Source organism: Lolium rigidum, chromosome 4 (assembly GCF_022539505.1).
Source record: "Lolium rigidum isolate FL_2022 chromosome 4, APGP_CSIRO_Lrig_0.1, whole genome shotgun sequence".
Lineage (NCBI taxonomy): Eukaryota > Viridiplantae > Streptophyta > Magnoliopsida > Poales > Poaceae > Lolium > Lolium rigidum.
In genome coordinates, this window is record NC_061511.1 from 6,303,018 (window position 1) to 6,317,229 (window position 14,212).

General features: G+C 42.7%; 1 protein-coding gene across 1 annotated transcript; it reads left to right on the forward strand.

Annotated features, from left to right (window-relative positions):
* The first annotated feature begins 9,600 nt into the window (after nt 1-9,600).
* On the forward strand, nt 9,601-12,340 carry LOC124646638 (MLO-like protein 9). Its single transcript, XM_047186730.1, has 13 exons — nt 9,601-9,732; nt 9,814-9,871; nt 9,956-10,257; nt 10,382-10,498; nt 10,582-10,642; nt 10,726-10,814; nt 10,914-10,988; nt 11,080-11,168; nt 11,262-11,311; nt 11,395-11,435; nt 11,537-11,746; nt 11,829-11,896; nt 12,013-12,340. The coding sequence occupies exons 1-13, from the start codon at nt 9,601-9,603 to the stop codon at nt 12,338-12,340; spliced, it is 1,620 nt and encodes a 539-aa protein (XP_047042686.1).
* The last annotated feature ends 1,872 nt before the right edge of the window (nt 12,341-14,212 follow it).

The window sequence follows — 14,212 nt, forward strand, 5'->3', positions numbered from 1 at the left end:
CTTGGGCATACCCAAGCTTAGACGCTTGAGTCTTCTTAAAATATGCAGGGGTGAACCACCGGGGCATCCCCAAGCTTAGAGCTTTCACTCTCCTTGATCATATTGCATCATACTCCTCTCTTGATCCTTGAAAACTTCCTCCACACCAAACTCGAAACAACTCATTAGAGGGTTAGTGCATAATAAAAATTCACATGTTCAGAGGTGACACAATCATTCTTAACACTTCTGGACATTGCATAAAGCTACTGGACATTAATGGATCAAAGAAATTCATCCAACATAGCAAAAGAGGCAATGCGAAATAAAAGACAGAATCTGTCAAAACAGAACAGTCCGTAAAGATGGATTTTATTAGGCCACCAGACTTGCTCAAATGAAAATTCTCAAATTGAATGAAAGTTGCGTACATATCTGAGGATCATGCTCGTAAATTGGCTTAATTTTCTGAGCTACCTACAGGGAGGTAGACCCAGATTCGTGACAGCAAAGAAATCTGTAACTCGCGCAGTAATCCAAATCTAGTACTTACTTTACTATCAAAGACTTTACTTGGCACAACAAAACATAAAACTAAGATAAGGAGAGGTTGCTACAGTAGTAAACAACTTCCAAGACACAAATATAAAACAAAAATACTGGAGTAAAAACATGGGTTGTCTCCCATAAGCGCTTTTCTTTAACGCCTTTCAGCTAGGCGCAGAAAGTGTATATCAAGTATTATCGCGAGATGGAGCATTGATATCATAAGCTCCCCCATTTGCAGTGGTACTAGGGGATTTGTCAATTTTAGGCCTATAATAATATTTCTTTGGTTTAGGCACTTTAGAGGCATACATAAACTTTTGCTCCTTTCCCACATAAGCTTTCTCTCTAAACTGTAAAGATGAAAAGGTTGAACCCAAAGTTCCCATAGCTTTTTCAAGTTCGCCAATCCTATTAATTTGATTATGATGGTCAACACAAGTTCCTAGGACACTAATTCTTTCATCAATTCCTCCTAAGGATTTATCAAGTTTATCAGTTTTAACAAGTAACGTCTCCAACTTAGTTTCAACACTAAAAATTTTCTCTATGGTTTCCAATTTTTTCATAACATCCTCAAGGGAGGTTTCAATTTTAATTTCATTAATAGGTGGTGTTCCAAATAAACTCTCAATAATGCAACTAGCCTCTAAAGCGGGAGCACCTAGGAAGTTACCCCCGCGAGACAATCAAGAACATATCTATTCCAGCCTAGAGATACCAACATAAAAATTCCCGAGTAGGATAGTAGTGGAGTGTTTCTTAGTGCACCTATTATGGGCATCACTAATTCTATACCAAGCATCTTTTAAACATTCTCCTCCTTGTTGCTTAAATGAACGAACTTCAACTTCAGGATTACTCATTTTAGCAGTAGTAAATAAAACAAACTAGATAAAGTAAATGTAAGTAGACTAATTTTTTTTGTGTTTTTGATATAGCAAACAAGACAGTAAATAAAGTAAAGCTAGCAACTAATTTTTTTGTGTTTTGATATAATGCAGCAAACAAAGTAGCAAATAAAATAAAGCAAGACAAAAACAAAGTAAAGAGATTGGGAAGTGGAGACTCCCCTTGCAGCGTGTCTTGATCTCCCCGACAACGGCGCCGTAAATTATGCTTGATGCGTGTAGTTGACACGTCCGTTGGGAACCCCAAGAGGAAGGTGTGATGCGCACAGCGGCAAGTTTCCCTCGCAAGAAACCAAGGTTTAATCGAACCAGTAGGAGTCAAGAAGCACGTTGAAGGTTGATGGCAGCGGGATGTAGTGCGGCGCAACACCGGAGATTCCGGCGCCAACGTGGAACCCGCACAACACAACCAAAGTACTTTGCCCCAACGAAACAGATGAGGTTGTCAATCTCACCGGCTTGCTGTAACAAAGGGTTAACCGTATTGTGTGGAAGATGATTGTTTGCAGAGAAAACGATAGAAAAAGTATTGCAGCAGATTTGTATTTCGAGTATTAAAAGAATGGACCGGGGTCCATAGTTCACTAGAGGTGTCTCTCCCATAAGATAAAAGCATGTTGGGTGAACAAATTACAGTCGGGCAATTGACAAATAGAGAGGGCATAACAATGCACATACATGACATGATAAGTATAGTGAGATTTAATTGGGCATTACGACAAAGTACATAGACCGCCATCCAACTGCATCTATGCCTAAAAAGTCCACCTTCAGATTATCATCCGAACCCCTTCCAGTATTAAGTTGCAAAGCAACAGACAATTGCATTAAGTATGGTGCGTAATGTAATCAACAACTACATCCTCGGACATAGCGCCAATGTTTTATCCCTAGTGGCAACGAGCACAACACAACCTTAGAACTTTCTCGTCATCGTCCCGGTGTCAATGCGAGCATGAACCCACTATCGAGCATAAATACTCCCTCTTGGAGTTAAAAGCAAAAACTTGGCCGAGCCTCTACTAGTAACGGAGAGCATGCAAGATCATAAACAACACATATGTAATAACTTGATAATTAACATAACATGGTATTCTCTATCCATCGGATCCCGACAAACACAACATAGAGTATTACGGATAGATGATCTTGATCATGTTAGGCAGCTCACAAGATCCAACAATGAAGCACAATGAGGAGAAGACAACCATCTAGCTACTGCTATGGACCCATAGTCCAGGGGTGAACTACTCACTCATCACTCCGGAGGCGACCATGGCGGTGTAGAGTCCTCCGGGAGATGAATCCCCTCTCCGGCAGGGTGCCGGAGGAGATCTCCGGGATCCCCCGAGATGGGATCGGCGGCGGCGGCGTCTCGCAAGGTTTTCCGTATCGTGGTTTTTCGCCTCGGGGTTTCGCGACGGAGGCTTTAAGTAGGCGGAAGGGCGGAGTCGGGGGCCGACGAAGGGCCCACACCACGTGGCGGCGCGGGCCCCCCTTGGCCGCGCCGCCTTGTGGTTTGGCCACCTCGTGGCCCCACTTCGTATGCTCTTCGGTCTTCTAGAAGGTTCGTGGCGAAATAGGCCCCTGGGTCTTTGTTTCGTCCAATTCCGAGAATATTTCGTTACTAGGATTTCCGAAACCAAAAACAGCAGAAAACAGCAACTGGCACTTCGGCATCTTGTTAATAGGTTAGTTCCAGAAAATGCACGAATATGACATAAAGTGTGCATAAAACATGTAGGTATCATCAATAATATGGCATAGAACATAAGAAATTATCGATACGTCGGAGACGTATCATTCACAAACAAGGTTCTTATTCAGGGTTGTGTTGTTTTAGAATCATAAGCAAGTGGTAAAATGCATAGTAACAATCATACATACCAAGGGATAGTAGTTGTATAATAAGTAAGGAGCAGTTGTCAATTTTAAGTCCTATAGTGCATGGTTGATGATTACTTATTATATAATTCAAAAGAATAACTTTTGAAGAACATGTTCTTTAATAAAGAACAAGTATGACAATTAGGTTTGTGGGGTTCTATGGTTTTCTATGGTTCCAATTGGTTTCTGGAGTAGGGATTAGATGGATCACAACAATGTTGGATTCATCTATAACTAGAGATTATAAGATTTTAGTGAAGCACATCTAAGCAAATCACTATACATAGGTGGTATCAAGGTTGGTATACCTTGCTGATGATAGCTGGCTAGGGTTTATAGATCCTATTAAGTATGGTTGATGAGCACTCTCTATTTACTTCAAAAGAATAACTTTTGAAGAACATACTTCTTAAACAATAATAAGTATTGCAATTAGGGTTGAGGTTGTCTAGGGTTTGCTATTGGATTCACTAAGTAAGGAATGGTGGTTTCCTAAATAGGATGCTTACTAATTATCTCACACTAATAGGGTTTAGTGTGTATGGAATAGGATGCACAATATTGGCATGATTGCTATTAGAGTTCATCACAATGGTGTGATGCTAAGCATGAATGAATAAGGATGATGGTTTTGGCATTGGAACTAGGGTTTGGACTTGGTTGATCCTAATTTGATCATCTAAGTTGGATAGGGACTAAGTTTGATTAGGATGAACACATGGGATGCTAATTAGTAGTGATAGGGTTCCCATATTTTGTGTGGATTTGAACAAGCATTGAGTTGCTAAATATGAATCTATGATTACTAATGAAGTAACATGATCACATGTTACTTGGGGTTTTAGGTTTGGAATCAAATTAGGGTTCATATTGATTAATGGAGTTAGGGTTCCTAATTGAATTAGGGTTTTAGGTTTCACACGAAATGATATGGTTGTAATATCATTCAATAAGGAATTAGGGTTTCCTATTCTACCATATAGTTCTTAAGGTATTAACTTCATTATAAGGTTCAAGTTATAAACCACTTTAAAATAAACATAAAATTGGATTTGGCATTTTATTATTTTTAAAGATTTCAATAATTCAGGTAATTATTAACCAGGGTTTAATTTCCACTAATAAAGATGGAATCGGATAACAAATAAAGAAAATTAGTTTTCATGTTTTCTTTATTTGCTTACTGGTTTTTATTTATTTTAGAAATGTTTTCTTAATTTCTGAATTTTAATTGCATTTAGAATTAAAATAAAAGACTTAAATTAATAGGTATTAAACAATTAAATTTTTATTTAAAATAAAAATTTCATATTATATTTTTATTGGATAGAATTTACTTTTATAAGAATTTTGATGTCTTACTTTTATTTTTCTGAGTTAATATGATTTTTCTATAATTATTAGAAGTTGCAGCAATTTTCTGGAATTAAATTTAAATGAAATTACTAAACACACCGCCCCTGTGTTACCCACAAACACGGACAGGTGGGGGCAGGGCCACGTTGGCTGCCACGTGGTGCCGACGTGGCAACCTTGTGCCTCACCGGCGGCCAGTGGTGGACGGCGCCGGCGATGGAGGGTTCCCGCGGGCGCGTGTGTGTACTCAATCGAAAGAGGACGACTAGACGAACCTAATAGTGGTGGCGCCGCTCCCTAATGGTCACTGGAGCGTGCTCGCCGGCGAGGTACTGCGACGGCGGACATGGTTGATCGACTTGGCGGCACTACGGGACGTGATCGAACGAGCTAGGCATGCTATGGGGCGCAAAAGCTTACCAGGGTCACGACGCGCGTGACGGCGAGGCAAGGGGATGACTTATTCGCCGGAATCGCCAGCTCCCGTCGTCGGAGAAGACGAGGTCGGCGGCGGTGCTACGGGATGATCGGGGTCGATTCCTCTTGCATACAGAGCAAGTCGAGGACGGCGATCACGATGGTATCCACGACGAGGTCTGGGGATGCTCTGCACGGCAGCGATGATCGGGTCTGCGCGTGCTAGGGTTTCGGTAGGAAGGGGAAAATCGAGCAGAGGAAGAAGAAAGTGAGATAGGGTTCGTCCTTGAGCTTTTATATGGCGCCAGGGTGTGCCTCGTCACGACGCCGCGCCCTGGGAGGTCGCCAGCGAGAGGGAGAAGGCGGCCACGGCGTCGCGCTGGCCTCCATACGCGAGGAAGGGGATGAGGACGAGCTCCTCCCAGATCTTTTTAGGCGAAGGGGTAAGTGGGCTGGGCCAGGCCGTGGTTTGGGCCGTGCTGATGGACTGCTGGTGGGCTGCTCGGCCAGGTAAGGTCCATTTCTCTTTTCTTTTATTTCATTTTCTGTTTTGTATATTTTCTATTTTCAATTTCTCTTTTCAATTCTGTTTTATAATTCAGATTTGAATGCTTTTCTGTTTTGCAGGTATTTGATAATTTTAATTTCATTAGGACTAAATAAAGGATCATTGTAACACTGAATTGTTTTTGAATGAGCATTTTTATATATGTGAACCTTTATTGCAAATTTTAATTAAGCATGATTTATGCTCTCATTTTAATTTCCATTTATCTTGTGAATCAAATCTGTTTGGAAATATTGAAGTTGATACTTTCAACTTAAAGTATTTCAGAGGTTGTATTAGGACTTGACTTCCATTTGGGGAATTGGTCACTTGCACATGATTTTATGTGAGCTCAAATGTATTAGGGTTTTATAGTTTCTATCCTAACCCCTCTTATTAAGGTTAATACTATCATTATATTTGAAAGTATCTAAGTAGGTATTGTTTCCATCATGGTTTATCTTGGTTACAAAGTTAAATGGTTGTTAACCACACATGGGTTTAATTATAGGACTTAGCATTAGGTGGCTCTTTTGTTTTATAATTGAAGCATAGAATTTGATTAATGAACCATTAGGGTTCAAATGCTCTTTACCTATTAACACATGGTTTGCATCTCAATTATGGCCTGATTTAAGATTATGATTACCATAGTGATGTATAAACTAGGTTTGAGATATAATTCTAGTTTATAGACTTGGGATGACATCATATTGCATTTGCTAGGATTTAATCTCCCCTAACCAAGGTAATATGGTTACTTGCTTAGTTGTTTATGTTCCCCTTTAATTACTAAGGACTTGAGAATTGGTTTTATCTTATACCAATAGATTTCTATTATATTCTGAATCTATTGTTAAAGTAACTAAAGTAGCTATTATTCTTTTTATAGTTAACTTTGGTTATAATGATGAATGGTTTCTCACCATATATATTATAGGCTTTAACTCTAAGCTTTACTTATGAGCTTATATCTTCTACTTCAAGTTCTTAGGGTTTATGATCACTACACAACTTATAATGATCAAGGTTTGGCTTCCTAAGTTATTACTAGAAATATTTAGATATGGTTGTACCAATTACCCCTCTCACTCCATAAGGACTTGGATTATAATCTAAGGTTCTACTCAAGGAATGATGATGTGATTATCTAAATATGTGGTCTTCCTTAGAGTTTCTACCTTGCTATCTTCTGTAGCTTGTTCTTCGGGAATTCTGATAAACCTGCATCTTGTGGCATGCCTCCACCTCCTAGCTGCTTCATCTTGATCCTAACTATTTTATGGGGTGGCTCAATGTGTTGGTCTTCTTGCATCATGGTGCAAGATGATGAGATGAATGAGGTAGAGGGTTCCTTTTATAGGCTTGGGCATGCTCTAATATCATGACACATAGGTGGGTGGCTCTTGTTTTGATTTGGTGAGTAAGGTGCTTGGTTGTCATACTCTCATCCATAGCAATCCTTTAAGCACGAGGTGGCATAACTTAGGATTCAAGCTATGTAGATATTTTGATCCTATGTGGCATTGGTATTATCCTCTCATGTGACTTATTTTTGGATATACAAGTGGCTTTTGTTACTAAATATCTTGTGAATGATTTTATGCTTGTGGTTGAGTCACTATATCATATGTGATTGTATTTATATTATTATTGGGGTCAAAATGTCAAAGATAAGGATTATACCCCACTTTTGAATGGTGATGTTTGATTTCACCAAGGCATGATCATATGAGTTTCAAAATACTCATAGTTTATTTTATTCAAATAGTTTGAACTATAATTCGTAATGTAAACGAATTTAGTTTTGTGATATTCCACATATTTAATAAGTTATGATTGAAATCAGAAGATGTGGCTTTTATGCACTTATGTCCTTGTGTTTTGCTATATTTGGTATTTAGTTTTAAAGTGAATTCAATTGTACCTCAAGGTAGTTGCTTAACTTTTAAGTGTTAATACTTTAGAGTGTGCTTCTTATCTCTTTAATGGTTATATACCTCTCCCATCTCTAGGGTTTAATGATAAGCTTTTGTTGGTGTTAAGTTCAAGAGTTTAGTTCAAGAAATACCATGAGGTTCATGGTAGGACTATTTATTTGTTTAAGACATGGAAAAGATAGGTTAAGAATAGTTTCTCCATTTTATTGATACTTGATTTCCAATTGAATAGAGATGTTCATATGTTATGGCAAGGAATACCATATTATGATCTTTAATAAGATCAAGTAGTTGATCCTTGTTTAATATGTGCTTGTGTTGGTTTTAATTCCATTTGATCTAACCCCTTAGATCAAATCATCTCTACCCAAAAAAAGGTTTTAGAAAAGGTCACATTGAGGTTTATATCACTGGACTTGATGATCTACTTCAATTCCATCAAGGTCAAGTGAAACTTCAGTTACTGTGACTGTTTTACTTTAAAGCGCGAAAATTCCCTGGATTTTCTATGCATGAATGCAATGCACACATCTGTTTCCTCTATTTTGTAACCCCAGATCCTGGGATATTACACTCCGTTAGTCAAATCACACCGGAGCTGTATGCCTGCATCCCCAAGAGATGCCGGAAGGGAACGTGGATCGCCGACGGACTGCATGCGCATCGCTGGGCTCGCGATATTCATGGCGTCATCGGCATTCGCGAGCTCGGCCAATACCTACTGGTTTGGAGGAAGGTGGAGCAATTCACACCCACCAACCAACCAGATCAAATGGTTTGGCGGTGGAATGCTAGCGGCACATATACCGCAAGACCTGCTACCTGAGCATGTTCCAAGGTTCCAAAACCTGCGGTGCTTGGTGGCTGATCTGGAGAACCTGGGCACCGCCGCGAGTCAAGTTCTTCCATTAGCTTGCTTACAAGGATCAATGTTGGACAGCAGAGCGACTGCAGAGACACGGCCTACAGCATCACCCCAGATGTCTCCTCTGCGACCAGGAACCGAAATCGATGCGTCACCTACTGCTAGCATGCCCCTTATCGAGGCATGTCTGGCACGACACCCTAGCATTGCTCAGGCTCACCTGCAAACCACCTGACAATGAGCTCACGCTCAGCGAATGGTGGATCATGGCGAGGCAAGCAACTTCGAAGCAAATGCGCAAGGGTCTTGCCACTGTGACACTGCTCATCCCCTGGTTGATCTGGAATCACCGAAACACTTGCGTCTTTGAGGGAGAAAGGCCTACAGTCCAGCGCGTGTGTGAGCAGTTTAGGGTAGAAGCGACGCTTTGGGCGAGAGCTGGTACGGTTGGCCTTCGTGCTATCTTACCCACAGACTGGGATGTGCACTGATTTCATGTATCTGTAAGCCTCCTTGGAGGCTAACATTTGTAATTAACTCTTTGCAATGAAATGAACACAATGTTATTGCGTTTTCTCGAAAAATAGTCGTCAACGTCACTTTTTGTAGCATCAGGAGGCGGCCGCGAGGGTGGCTCTAGAGAAATGGCCAATTCGAGGTTTCCGTGGGACGGACCCTGGAATGCTTTGACGCATCCAATCAAGCATTCACGCCGTAAAGAAATCTATGGCGCGTAGCCGCGTAGGAAGGACCCACGTGATATCATCGCACAGGAGCTCTGAAAGAAAAGAAAAGAAAAGAGAAATATTTGACCGGAGCCTCCACTGTTCGCGCTTAGCCTCTGTCTGCAAATGAGCGGCGCTTTGTGCTCCCATCCCCATGCACGCACGCGCAGCAAAGAAAAATGGCAAATCTCCGACTCCATCGGCCATTGACGTCCTCTCCCTCCTTTCCTCCTCTTTGTCCTTGACCCCGTCTTCAGTTTATCTGCGTCACCCTCTCGACCGTTCCCCTCCTTTGCTCGACCCGTTCCCCGGCCGCCTCTCATCCCGGCCGACGTCTCAGGGTCAATCAAAAATAAAGGCAACGGCCGGCCGCCGGTGATTGAGCATCGACGGCGACCAGGCTAGCTAGGGTGGGTCGGCAGCAGCCATGGGCGGGGGAGGAGGGGGCGGCAACACGAGGGAGCTCGACCAGACACCGACATGGGCCGTCGCCTCCGTCTGTGGCGTCATCGTCCTCATTTCCATCCTCCTCGAGAAGGGCCTCCACAAAGTCGGAGAGGTCCGTCATGTCGCCTTGCAATGTAGTATGTCTGTGCTGCTCTGTTCAAATGCATGAATGGTGTTCTCTTGCGGCATGCAGTTCTTCGCGCACAGGAAGAAGAAGGCCATGGTCGAAGCCCTTGAGAAGGTCAAGACAGGTGAGCAAGAGGAAGACCACCGATGGTTAACTAATGGCTGTCGATGCATGAATTAACTAACGGATACGAATGGCGGGAGTGCAGAGCTGATGGTGCTGGGGTTCATTTCGCTGCTGCTGGTGTTCGGGCAGAACTACATCATCAAGATCTGCATCTCGGAGGCGGCCGCCGACACCATGCTCCCCTGCCGTCTCAAGAAGTCCACCATTGAAGCCGAGACCAAAGCGGACCACGGGGTCAACGCCGGCGCCGGCGAGGGTGGTGCGCACGCAACGGCGGAGCACCTCAGCCTCGGCGGCCATCCCTTCACGGCCGCCGCCTCCTTCAGCGTCCCCCACAGGATGCTCTCCGGCGGCGAGGCCAATATGAAAACCAAATGCCCTCCGGTACTCATCACCACCACCATCACAATCTCGATTACTCTCAACAAAATCTTTGCATCCGGCTGTACACGTATCCAAATTACAGCAAAACAAATTGGGCCTGAGACTCTGTGCCAATAAATTGCAGGGAAAGGTGTCGCTCATCTCCATAAACGCGCTGCACCAGCTGCACATCTTCATCTTCTTCCTGGCCGTGTTCCATGTCAGCTACAGTGCCATCACCATGGCACTCGGCAGGGCCAAGGTACCTATGGAAAATCTCATGATTAATCTATTTTTTCAGTTATTGGTGCTGTGAGTGGTGCTTGATGATGTTTTGAATTGCAGATACGAGCATGGAAGGAGTGGGAGAAAGAGGCAGCGGGAAAAGATTTCGAGTTCTCCAACGGTACATCAGCTTTTCCATTCAGAAATACACATTCACCTCTTATTACAATCTCTGAATTAACGGCGACGCAATTGCTGCTGCAGATCCGACGAAATTCAGGTTTACCCACGAGACATCGTTCGTCAGGCAGCACATGAACGTCCTGAACAAGACCCCGGCCTCGTTTTACATCGTAAGATTACAGTGAACGATTTCCTTTCTGAAGCTCAAGAGCTAGCACATGCACAAACTGAACCTGACATATGATCCGTGGAACTCTGTCTGAACGCAGAGCAACTTCTTCAGGCAGTTCTTCAGGTCTGTCCGGAGGGCCGACTACTGCGCGCTGCGCCACAGTTTCGTCAATGTAAGTAGCAACCAGTAATCCGTGTCATTTTTAGCTGCTAGAAATTCTTCTTCATGTTTCTGCTGATTTAGTCATGTCCTTGCTGTTGCAGGTTCATTTGGCTCCCGGCAGCAAGTTTGATTTCCAGAAGTACATCAAGCGGTCTCTCGAGGACGATTTCAAAGTCATCGTCGGGATCAGGTGCACCAACAAAACTTTTTCCACTGCCATTGATCTATTATAATAGTTACATACTACCTCTTTGCTAAACCTTTTGCTGTTTTTGGTTTGCAGCCCTACTCTGTGGGCTTCTGCGCTCATCTTCCTGCTCATCAACATCAACGGTGAGTGAGTCAGTTAATTGCATTCCTTGAACAAGGTACTGTGTGATTTCATGTTGACACTAATGGATGTCTACCAATATCAGGACTGCACACCATGCTCTGGATCTCCATAATGCCCCTTATTGTAAGTGAAATTTGAACCAGGGTTGATTGATTTTCAACATGAAAAAAATGATGCTCTTGCTACATACTGTATATGGTTGATTGGTTGGTTGATGGCTGCAGATCATCCTGTCAGTGGGCACGAAGCTGCAGGGGATCATCTGCCGCATGGCGATCGACATCACGGAGCGGCACGCGGTGATCCAGGGGATCCCGCTGGTGCAGGTCAGCGACAGCTACTTCTGGTTCAGCCGACCCACCTTCGTCCTCTTCCTCATCCACTTCACGCTCTTCCAGAACGGATTCCAGATTATCTACTTCGTCTGGATCTTGGTAATTTAACTTTCCATCTCCATATATCATCTCTGCGATCTGGATCGATTGTTCGAATGATTTGTGAGCTGCGTACGTGCAGTACGAGTACGGGATGGACTCTTGCTTCAACGATTCAAAGCAGTTCGTCTTCATGCGTCTCTGCCTCGGGTAAACCAACCAACCAACCAACTAACCAAATCTCTCTGAGTTGTGATCGATCTGCAATTCTTCATGCATATACTTGGAGTAGATGAACGGATTGATTTTGTCTGTCACGCACGCAGGGCGGTGGTGCAGGTGCTGTGCAGCTACGTGACGCTACCGCTGTACGCGCTGGTGTCGCAGATGGGATCCACGATGAAGCAGTCTATCTTCGACGACCAGACCTCCAAGGCGCTCAAGAACTGGCGCGCCGGCGTCAAGAAGAAACCGGCGGACAAATCAAAGCACGGCGGGTCGCCCTCGGGGAGCCCGCAAGCCGGAAGTCCCAGGGGCGAAGACAGCAGCGGCATCGCGCTCACGGAGAGGAAGGACGGCGACACGGGGCAGGAGGCCGGCGCCGCCAAGAAAGGGGAGGATGGTGACTACGAATCCGTCAAGCTCGAGCCGTGATCATCCAGCAGAGCAGAGTGACCCCACATGATTCATTGGGGTGATTATGTATAGATCCATCGATCGACTGCTTAATTCTTTTGTACAAGTACATTAGCAGCAACAGTTCGCAACACGTATATGCATGTGTGTATGTATATTTATGCATAGGTTACGTAGGACATGCTGGATGGGAGGAGTTTAAGTCTTTTTCTTGTTATACTTCTGCAGTTTGAGTGGTTGTTGTATTCATGTCGACCAATGTATTGTTAATTTGTATTTAAGGTGTAATTGCAGTTCAACAGATATGAATGACAGTCTCAACAATTGGGCTCATGTGGGCTTCTTTTGTTTATGTATCTCATCTCTAATTTGCGGCGTCGATGTACCTTATTAGTTCATGTTGCTCGATGGCGGTGATGGCGACAAATCTTCCCAATCCTAGTCTGGAGACACTATCTCTACGGAGCACAAAGTCTGCGGGCTTTGGCTACGTTCCCGATGGCATGCTCGCTCCAGTGATAGTGCCGCCCCGCTCAATGTAGGGTATGAGTGACCGACATATGTATGTCGCAAAGGTGTGTGCAACGACAGATTAAGTGACTCTATTTTTCCCGATGTTGGGTTCAGACCTTTCCCAACAGGCCTTACGTGATTGGTCAGTCGACTCTACATGGGTGGATTCTAGATTTCCTTGGATCGGTGTTGATGTTGGGTTTCACAAGGCAATTCTCTATGACATGTTGTGCATGTATAACTCCAGTTGTGTTTCTTATGTTCGGGAATGTTTTTTTCTTCATCAATGTTGCATTGTTTTCTATTTTATTCCTAATTTATAAAAATCGTGCCACATTCAAAAAACTTTGCATGCTTTTTCTTGCCTTCTATCATTTTGTTCAGACTTGTTACTCTTTCATATTTGGATGAATACATCTTTTTCAGTTCGCGGTTGTCGAGGTGATGAAGCGCTACCTTTCTGATTATGCTTATCTTCGATGGTATACACAATTTTGAAAGTTTTGGCTATTTGGTTGTGGGGTGAAGTGTACCATTTAGCAATTCAATTGTTTTACATGTTTCCATGCGTTTGTACATGAAATGTTGATTGTTTTTGGTAGACGCAAGTTCTTTTTACACTTTAACTGCTATATTATGTACCTATTGTTCACATTTTATAGAAGAAAATCTATTTTTGTGTTTAGAAATATAAATAGAATGTTTTGTACTGCTATTTTTTTCCGAGAGATGTCAAAGTTTTGCCATTCTTGCATGTGATTTGCACATATGCGTACATAAAAAATATCATTATCTAATTATGTTGGGCTTCTATTTTTTCGGTTCCTACGACCCTACGCAAAATTATCATTACAGCTACATTTCTTCCATCAGCATTGCTATGTTTCACCTCATTTGGAATTTTATAATTTGCAATCGATTATGTAATGATACCAGAGATAATGATACCAACATGTACTTTTAAATAAGTTATATTTAATTCTTTTTAGGGAAAAGTGGGTTTCATTCAATCAGAGTAACACAGTTTAGAACGTAATCTTGAACAAAAGAAACAGCTTCTGCTGGGACATGCCCCAACCAGAAGCTATTAAAAACATAGAATTTAGCTAACTTGGCGAGCGCGTGGGCTGCCTAATTACGCTCCCTTCTATTTTTTTTATCTTTCATCTCAAACAAAAGAGGATTTTATTCAATCAGACTAACACAGTTTACAACGTCATCTTCAACAAAAGAAACAACTTCTGCTGGGACATTCCCCAACCAGAAGCTATTAAAAACATAGAATTTAGCTAACGTGGAGAGCTCGTGGGCTGCCTAGGCAAACAGTCTCCCGGAACCTACTTACGATAAATTAGATCGCGTATTTATGGATTCAGA

Coding starts and splice junctions, on each gene's coding strand:
- LOC124646638 (XM_047186730.1), top strand. CDS start 9,601: ATGGGCGGGGGAGGAGGGGGCGGCAACACGAGGGAGCTCGACCAGACA. Junction 9,733..9,813: donor GCCTCCACAAAGTCGGAGAG/GTCCGTCATGTC, acceptor TGCGGCATGCAG/TTCTTCGCGCACAGGAAGAA. Junction 9,872..9,955: donor CCTTGAGAAGGTCAAGACAG/GTGAGCAAGAGG, acceptor GCGGGAGTGCAG/AGCTGATGGTGCTGGGGTTC.